Source organism: Octopus bimaculoides, chromosome 5 (assembly GCF_001194135.2).
Source record: "Octopus bimaculoides isolate UCB-OBI-ISO-001 chromosome 5, ASM119413v2, whole genome shotgun sequence".
Taxonomy (NCBI): domain Eukaryota; kingdom Metazoa; phylum Mollusca; class Cephalopoda; order Octopoda; family Octopodidae; genus Octopus; species Octopus bimaculoides.
The window spans coordinates 119,331,371-119,341,648 of NC_068985.1; the positions used below are offsets into that span (position 1 = coordinate 119,331,371).

The 10,278-nt window shown below is 37.2% G+C and overlaps 1 protein-coding gene across 1 annotated transcript in view; it reads right to left on the reverse strand.

Annotated features, from left to right (window-relative positions):
- The window catches only part of LOC106868315 (uncharacterized), a 33,088-nt gene that overhangs the window by 18,362 nt on the left and 4,448 nt on the right, over positions 1-10,278 (reverse strand). The window contains exon 2 of the mRNA XM_014913506.2: positions 5,123-5,835. Coding sequence (XP_014768992.1) covers positions 5,123-5,835 — 713 coding nt within the window. The remainder of the gene's footprint in view (positions 1-5,122; positions 5,836-10,278) is intronic.

Genomic DNA, 10,278 nt, shown 5'->3' on the forward strand with positions numbered 1-10,278 from the left:
TATATTTAGTAGAATAAGAAATGGAAACTCTTTGGTACAGTATTATATATTTGAAAGAATCAATAGAAATGGCTTTTCTGATAATTTTCCCACTTTAATAATTAGATGTTTATAAGTTCATTTAATCATTGAAGTGGAAAAATTTCTATTCATTTTTTCAAATACACACACATACGTGTATATATATATATATATATATATATTCTTCAAACTGTGGATTGATAGATGGCTGTACTTAAAAGAGCAGCAGCAATTAAGAATGCAGCCATGTGAGCTATTGGAGAATCAGAACTGCAACCACTTACGCTACAACTACCATGCAGCCCCATGGCAAAGAAACTACTGAAGTGACATTATTTCATGATTGCAGATACACCTGATATCTTGATCACCACAAAGACCATTGCTGAGACTCAGGAGTCCCACTGCAGGTGAAGATAGCTGTGCAATAAAGCTTTCTAATGGTGTTGGGAAGTGGAGTGAGGGAGAGGGGAGTGCATATTCCCTAATGACACTATCTTCACAGTCAAGGAGATAGATTCAGTAGCAAGAGTGAGCCATGATGACAGTAGGAAGCAGCTGGAAATATAGTCTGTTCAGAACTGTTCCAACCCTTTAGCATTCAGCTGACTGTGAAATGTAATGAGTATTCATTGATGCATTATCTCGTAGCTTTGAAATTTCAATGATGTGATTGTGTATTTTTAGAATGATACTGTAGGGTAGGTGCAAGAGGCCAGATCTGGTTAATGTGAAAATCATAAAGAGGTAGAATATTTTGGCAGGATATGGCTAGTTTAAATGCTAAAGGGCCTAAATTTGATCACCAAAGCTTGTTTTTCTCTCAAAGTCCACTTCCTTTGCCATGGACATACCTATAATAATATAGATAAGTTACCTCCACCATAGCTAAGGAATCTTATTCCCAACCCTCTTGTTTTTGTCTTACTACATTTCTAGCAACCCTTCTTTCTAAAGTGGGGACACCAGTTTAGTCATCAATGACCTCACTAAATAATAAGTTGTGCTGAAATACATCTTACCAGAAACACTCAGACTAATCTGACACACATATATATTGTGTGAGTGTGAGTGGGCAAATACACATATATACATAAAGACATGTGTGTGTGTGTGTGTGTGTATATATCTATCATCACCATCATCACTATTTAATACCTATGCTCCAAGCTGGAATGAGTTGGGTGATTAAACAGGATCTGACTGCACTGTGCACCATTGTCTTTGACGTAGTTTCATTGATGGGATGCCCTTCCGGGATGCTTTTTTTTCTGTGCCACTAGCACTTGTGAGGCTACCATGCAACTTGCAAGACTATGAACCCCAAAAGAAGATGCTTTATGCTAGGAGATCAGGGGGTTACAGTATGAGGGAAAGGACAGGACCAGAGCAGAAATGGTTTCTTGCTGTAGGGGAGCTAAATGGCTAGTCACATTTTAGAAGAGAAAGTGGATGTCATTAGGGATGGAGTTGAGATTAGATAAAAATGGTGTTGAGGTTTCTGGGTGGATCCTGAAGTTAAGGGTTGAGTAAGAGTGTACACACATGCACACACACACATACACAACTGTTCAGCTATAGTACAGAAGCAATTTTCTTGTACTATGTAGGCATGTAATTATGTGCATGTATACACACACACCCACACGCATGTATAAATATTCTTGGGAAGCACAAGAGACAAACCCAGACATATTTTTGCTTTATTTAACATGCAGATTTCTATTCTATTTATCTAGTTTAATCCTCTACACACATTTAATTTCTAAAACAAGCTGATGTAAGAAGATACTATGAGAGATAGTGCTCCCACTGTTGATAGTGGAAGTACTGTACAGTTGAAATGTGATTTGTTAGCAACCAAAGTTCAAATCCGGCCCCATGGAGAAGAATGGATTTCAATTGGCTGATTTACATTAGATGCACTAGTCATTCATTTGTTTAATGTTTTTCCATACTAGAATAGGTTGGACAGGGTTTTATGGCTAGATGCTTTTCCTGTTGCCAATATTTACCCGTCTTTCAATTAAAGGATTTCTTTTATTTCACAGGTCTTTGAAAGCATACAATGACCAGTTGAGTTCCAAGGTTAACAAGGAATGTCAGCATCACTGTAATTTCACTCAGGTGGTGACAAGTGAAGCCATGCAATATCAGCATTCATGCACATTTGCACATACATATATGATATATATACATGACAAGCTTCCTACAGTTTCCACCTACCAAATTCACATACAAAGCATTGGTTAGCTAGGGTGCTATAGGGTATAGAACATTGAAACAACAAATTACTACTGTATGGTTTTTACACTTGGATGCCTTAGAATAGAGGGTTGTCTCTGTTATGTACCTAAGCAGGATGGAGTATACTATTATATGGAATATACTGCACAATTGGATATGAGATGAACTTCAGGGTGTAATTAGTGAAGGGAATGATGACTACTTTGCAAGAGAACTTCTTGTCCTAAATTAATGGTTTTTGAGCAGATATACAAGATGGGCTTTATATACTAGAGACCTACAATAGCAGCCGAATAGTATGTTAAATGGACTGTGTATATTTTTACCATGCCACCAACACTGGAGAGGCTGTCCATGTTTGACTAAAGAGTCTCAACTATTCTATACAGTCTTTATTGTTACCACAGAGAGGAAATTTTTGTATTTGCATGTTAAACTTCATGGGGAGGAAGCCTTCCTGATGGCTGAGAAGCTAATACAACCCGATAATGTTTAAAAAAGTTTTGCTATCAAAGATGTTCATAGTTATATACATTTTCTTGGTGAAAAGCCACAGTTTTTCAATGTTCTTCACTCTTTACACCAATAACATTAATGATGGAGCTCATGCATATTTGTAAAATAATGGTGTCTGAAGATGGTTAGAGAATATACCAATTTAAATGAAGTGCACATATAGAGAAGATTGAAAGTTAACAACCAGGAACATCCTCACAGTTTATTGAAAATGTGATCTCACACACACACACACACACACAAACAGAATGAAGAAATAATTTCCAGACTGTAAATGTTTGAAGAAGGGCAGACCAGTCATGACTGTGTGGTTAAGAGGTTTGCTTTGCAACCCCTTGATTTCAGATTCAGTCCTGTTGCACAACATTTTTGGGGAAGTGTCTTCTGCTATAGCTCAGGCTGACCAAAGCTTCTGAGTGGAGTTGGTAGATCAAAACTGAAAGAAGCTGGTCATATATATACACATGTTTGAATGTGTGGGCACCTGTGCTTGCCTGGATATGTTTACACTTTATATTTTGTGTCGTGTAGATATAGTAAGAGATCCCATACTTGAAAAGCAGCAAAAGGGTTAGCAACAAGAAAGGCATCTGGCTGTAAAACAGGTCTTGATAAAATATTTGTCAAACCCATGTCAGCATGAAAAAATGGATGTAAAACAAATTGAAATAAATGAGTCTAATCAAAATAACTTCCTCTATTCTTGCTTTCAAGCATAACAAGGAGGAATTTCAACCATGTTTCGTGGTCTGTTACCACAACAGCTCCTTTATAGGATCCAGTTAGCTCAAGACATCATCAGGAGGAACCACGTCCGGTTTCGGCCCCTACTCCTCTACCGTTTTGACGTGCCCCCCCCCCCCTTTCGGAGGTGTCTTCAGCTCTGGTGTTGGGTGCATGTCTTCTTTCTTCTATTCCCTGGCCTCTTCGATGCAGCATCAACGAGTGTCAGTGTCCGACTGATCGTCATGTCAAATTCATATAACATAAGTTATATAAATTCATATAACACAATAACAAGTTCAGTTCTGTGACAACTGTACGGTTAAAGTATCTTGACTCAGGGTAGATGACTGATGTGCTGCTTCTGACTGTAGTAATGTGGGAGTTGTAATGAAGAGCCTGTCATAAGTCATAGGTGCTGCCTTTCTTTTGATTATTTGATTTTCTGGCATACAAGTTGAATTTTTCAGACCAAAATTTACAGCCAAAAAAAGCAAGTTAAATAAGTTCAAGGAGGACATTGGAGAACCAAATTTGTGTCAAATGCAACAGAATTTGGAAAGATAGTGATGATGTTTAAATATTTACACTACATGTTTACACTATATGCTACATATACCAAATGTCCTACTGAGGGCTGGAAGATTTGGTTTGTCTGCATGGTGAAAGCAGTCAGTAATGTCACCTCCACATCCATAGTGAGTCTAGGACATTTACCCACCATGGACAATTACCCCCAGAGCACAACAAATGATGATTTAAAACATCTTAATATATTGGAGAGGGGGTAATTAACCAAGGGGGTAGCTGTTGTTGGGGGAATTGTCCTATTGGGGGTAATTGTCCTAGGGAAGTAATTGTCCTGATACGTCCATAGTATGATCATCACACGATCTACGATACATAATATAAACATTGGCACACACATTCATACACAAACTTATGTATGATAGGCTTTGCACAGTTTCTCTCTACCAAATTCACTTACAAGGAATAGGTCAGCCTGGAGTTACAGTTGAAGACACTTGCTTAAGGAGCTTCTCAACATAACTGAATCCAAAATCACATAGTGGGGAAGTAAACTTTTTACACATGCAGCCATGACAGAAATTATGTGTGCATGTGTGTGTGCCCATTACCCTGCTTGGAAACAGATGAGAGTTGGCAACTGAAAGAGCACTTGGCTGTAGAAAATCTGTTTCAATGAACTCTGCCTAATCCATGCAAGCATGGAAAACTGGACATTAAAACGAAGATTGATATGTGTGTGTGTGTGTGTGTGTGTGTGCATATATACACACACTCACACACAAACAGTGAATCCAATATCACATTATCTAATGTGTCTTAGTTTTCTAAGATGGTAGGGTGTGGTTAGAGGGTGCTATTTCTATGAGTTAGTAAGCTCATGTTTCGTTTAAAAAAAACCATCTATACAATTATTATGATGGGTAGAATATGAAAAATGTGACACTAAATGAAATGTTGAGATGAAACATGAAAAAAAAAAAAAAAAAAAAAAAAAAAAAAAAAAAAAAAAAAAAAAAAAAAAAAAAAAAAAAAAAAAATCAAAATAATTAGGGGGTTTTCTTCCCCAAACCATCTTGTATATTACCTGCCATTGAGAGGGAGCTGCTCCTTTTAATTTTTTCCACCAAATTGTCAGCGATAAACTCAATCATATCTCCTTTTTGTACAATGGTGCCATGAGGTAAGCTACGTGAGAGATCACTATCAGCGGAACTAAGTGCATCCAATGAAGGGTCTTCAACAGAACAGTGCCGCTTCTTACGCTCACTGTTCTGAATGGGTACGGGAAGGGATAAAGAATGGGGGTCAAGTTTCTGCTGGAAATCTAATTTACAAGCTTTTAATAACTCCACATTTGAAATACCGTTGCCAATCTGTTCACTGAGCTTATCATCAAGATGGGTCCGGGCAACAGACACAAGGTTATCGTTTTCTTCAAGACCATGCATATCGTGCTGATCAATGCTCATATCTATGCATTGTAAGCCATGGTTCAAGTTCATGTTAATCTCATGCTGCAAGAGTGCATCCTTGTTTCGTTGATGCAGTTCTTGCAGCTCGGAGGGAGCCATGTGTAAGTCAGCATCCCTTAGGCTCCCAAATGTCCCACTGTCAGGAGAGTGCTGGAAGATTGGGTTTGTCTCCATGGTAATTGGTTGCAAGCAGTCGCTGGCATCACTCCCGCAGGATACAGCATCCATGGTATGATCATCACACGATCCACAACTACTGGAGCGGGTGTCTCCGACAGAATCGCGGTTGCTGCTGTGGTGCTCCTCTGAATGACCTTCAGACAGCCTTCAAACAAAAAAAAAAAAAAAAAAAAAAAAAAAAAAAAAAAAACATTCATTAATTATAAGCAAATATCAATACAAAAATATCTTGAAAACATTCAACAGATGTAATGTTTGTGATATTAAATATGCTGATAAATCCATAGAAACTTTTGGAATTAAGTAACACCAGATTTCAACAAAAGGTAATGTTAGTCCAGGTAGGACTAAGTTTAAAGAAATTAGCAGTTATTTTAGGGTAGCTCCATTTAGATGGTTTGACTTCTAAGTGATTAACAAATTGAAATTTGTATCTTACTTAGTCATAGAGTTATATGATTAGGCTATTCTCAAAAGGCATTAGCAGCTTAACCCATTACCTCCCATAATTCTATTAACTGGAATTTTTTTTATGAAACTTTGATTTCTAGCATAAAACAGCCTTAGAAACATGCTGGAATGATCAAAATAACATTTTAAATAGAAATAAGTGAGATATTGGGTGAAAAATTAGCAAACCTCATTTGAATATCAGAGAAATATACCTAGTAGATATAGCAAAAGGGTTAGATATGTGTAAATCTTGATAGAAATTACAAATTTCGTAATTCTCTAAGTGATCTCATATGAGATCACTGGTAGGTAATGGGTTAAGTGACACAAAATAGTTCCAACATGACTTACAAGAAGCTTGCCTCTCTACTCTGACATTTACTACATAAATTGACAGCAATCATCATCATTATTGTTGTTGTCATTGCTTTTAGTGTCTACTTTTCCATGCTTGCATGGGTCAGATGGAATTTATTGAGGCAGATTTTCTATGGTTGGATACCATTCCGGTCACCATCCTTCACTTGTTTCCATGCAAAGAAATATAACACCATGGAAGATAGGAAACAAACATTATAACTTATATGACAGTGATGCTGAACTTTGCTTTTTATCCTCTCAACATTGATAAAATCCAAAGCAGTGGACTGGCAGAATTGTTAGAAGGCCAACAAAGATTTCTTGGGGCATCTGATCCAGCTCTTTGGATTCTGAAAGCAATTTCTGTAGTCACACTTGCCAAGTCTATCAGCCCAAGTTGGCAATCTTTCCCCTTAGATAAATGAAGACATGAAGATTGATGACATGAAGAGGGGAAACTTGCATGCATGTGAAACTCTTAAGTTTTCTTCAAAAAATCCTATCCAGACTTGTATATATACGTGCAGATGCATGGTCAACCTTGCCTGACAGATGTCCTTCACACGAAGGCAGAGAGAGAGAAGATACTAGATGGCCTTACCAGAAGGCCATTGAGTATCTCCTTACAAAGACATGTTTGATAATATATTGTGTGGAACAGAGGGGAGAGAAGCTCCATAACCACTAGCACCTATAATCATGATATATGAAAAAGAACAAAAGTTAAGACAATCTTGATAGTGGATATTTTAAAAACCATATTTGACAAGGAATAACAAGGTACTTTCTTTGATTAATCACCTTAACTGCTTTTCAACAGTTACATTTTGACTGCACTAGTAACACTTTACAGCAGAAATCAGATATATGAGTTGCATTCAAAAAGTATTTTATTTTATTTTTCCTTGCTAAACTAAGCCATATGCACAAAACCTTTGAATGGGAGGTGACAACACTCTTCCTGTGCATACATGGAAATTTTCATGCTGGTTGGCCATGTCAGCTCCCCACTATCATGCATAGGCATGTAGTGTGCGCCTGTCAGATTTTTGCTTCCACTGAATGCATCAAGTTTTGTCAAAAGTTTGATGATATTCAAGCTCAAACCATCCAGCAGGCTTTGGTGATGATGCCATGGACAAAACTCAGATTAAGAAGTGGTACAACTGCTCAAAACATGGAGAGCGAGGTATGCTCAGGCAGTCCAACCACAAACCAAAACAAGGAGCCAATTGAAAAGGTTTGATGAACAGTCATGGAAGACTGTTATATGACAATCTAGGAAATTGTTCATGAAGTGGGAATAAGCACAGAATCAGAGGGTTTGTGCATATGAGAAATGTCAGTGAAATTTGTCCCCAAGCTACTGACGGAGCAGCAGAAGCAACTTTGCATAGAGATCTCTCAGGACATACTGGACTGTGGAAACCATGACCTAAACTTCATAAAACCATCATCACTGGTGATGAGCTCTGCTTGATGTGTTTGGTCATCTTGCATGAAAACAAAAATCTTATGAGTATGCACTACACCTCTATACTCTAGGCATAACAGCTGGGAACTGACATGGCCTACTGGCACAAACATTTTCACACAAGTACAAGAAGGGTAGTGTCAACCCCTGCCCAAAGCATTTTCCGCAAGCAGTATTAGTTTTTGTGAGAAAAAATAAAGTTGGATACTTCTTGAACGCACCTTGTAACTATTCAAAACTTAATTATCCTTAACTGCTGAAACAGCTTAATATACCACTATCTTTTGTTGAGGATTGTCAAGTTTGAAAGTATTTTTTGTTGCAACGTCAAGTTTATTCAGGCAACATCAGTACTGGAATAACTATGAAATTAAATTTTGCAGCTAAAGGGTTAAACACAGATTAGTCACATTTAAAACCAACTCAAATTATAGTACTGCTATGGAATGTACCAGATAAATCTGTGTACTAATGACATTTAATATAACATCTCGATAACATTAACATTTCAGAGGGTGCTGCACTCAGCCAGAATATAATTGGTATAATTAAACAAGTTTTTTATCAAATTGTTTGAATACTATCTTAGTTTTAGATTACATAAGTTGTTTTTCACAGAGCAAATGGCTAAGAAGTTTATATTATAACTTGAAGTCCCAAGTTTGAACTCATTTTTACCATAACTCCAGGTAGATCTAAGCCTTGTGAATGAAATTCGGTACATGGATGGAAATTGTATGGAAGTCCATGAGATGGATTGGATCTGGACTTTAAAAATCGCAGCCTTATCACATAAAGGAACACATATCTGTGGAATACACAACCACTTAGATTTATTAATAATTTAACAAGTATGTGGATCGGTTGATCAGACAACTGAATGCTCATCATCTAAATGATGGAGTTTCCTGAGCATAAACATGAAGCCTTAGATTTACAAATGAGAGGAAACAAGTGTGTGTGTATGTGTGTGTGTTTGGACCCTTATCTTGGTATCATGGGATGATGGTGAATGAGCATCACTATCATACAAGCAATGTTGTTTGTTTCCAGTCTTCTGTGAAAACATGTATAGCCATGAGGAATGTGTTTTTCCAGGTTGGTAAGGGATGGACAGTTTGATAGTTGCCGAGCCAGAGGACTGCACAAAGCTCTCCTGTCTGCTTTGGTCCAGTTTCTACAGCTAGATGATGATGTAGGTGATGGGAGGTTAAAGTGTGACAGAGTGATAGAAACAGGGGTCTTGCTGTACTGGAGATACTTGGCTACCCCAGTTGGAAAAGAGAGAAAGGAAAGAGAGAGAAAAAGTGTTGAGGATGTGTTGGATCCTCAATGTACAAAGAGGTGAATATAAGTGTTACAAAGGATTGAACAGGGTGACAAAAGGATATATTTTGTTGTGTGGCAATAATATACAGTTAAATAATAATAATATATAAGTACAGACAAATATATACATGTTTGTATTTATATAGTACACACTGTAAAGCAGTTTGGGGTTAGGAAAGATATCCAGCCATAGAGACTATTTTGAAAGTAGAATGTACAAATATAAGCAAACAGGGTTCTCTGACTTGTCTAGGAGGGTACTGCCTCCAAATAAGAACTGAATTAGACTGTGACAATTTGTATAACCTACAATAGCATGGAAAGCAGATGATATATATCATAAGTTTTAACATCCACTGTTCCATGCATAAATGGGCTGGACAGAATTCATTACAGATTTTCTACAGCCAGAAGTCCTTCGTGACATCAACCCTCACTTTATTTCTAAGTAAGGGAGCATTTCTACATAGCTGGATACATTTTCAAGGAAGACTGGACACAGATGGCACTGCGTGTATGGACAGCGGCACTACTTTACAACTACCCTGCAATGCACAGACATTAACAATAATGAGTGAATAAAAGTCAACAAAATATAATAGTAAAAATATTACACAAAAATTAAAATTCTTAATGGCTGGCCTGCTTAATGGTTTAGGTTCAAACTCCAAAATTATTTTTCTTATTATTCACTTTGACCCATTAGGGAAATTAGAGGTAAAATAAAATAAAAAGAAAGCTTCTGCTAATAACTGTAAAATAATTCCTAATGAACATTTGTCTATGTGAACGGTAAATAATGCCAGCTAACATAAATTGTTTATACATCTATGCAAATAAACACACATGACTCCAATTTCTCTAACCATCACTTGCTAGTCACTTCTTTCTCATCTCTAAACATCTCTCTTCACACTCTTATGAAACATCCCCCTCTTTCCCCTATGTACCACTTATATTACCCCCCCCCCC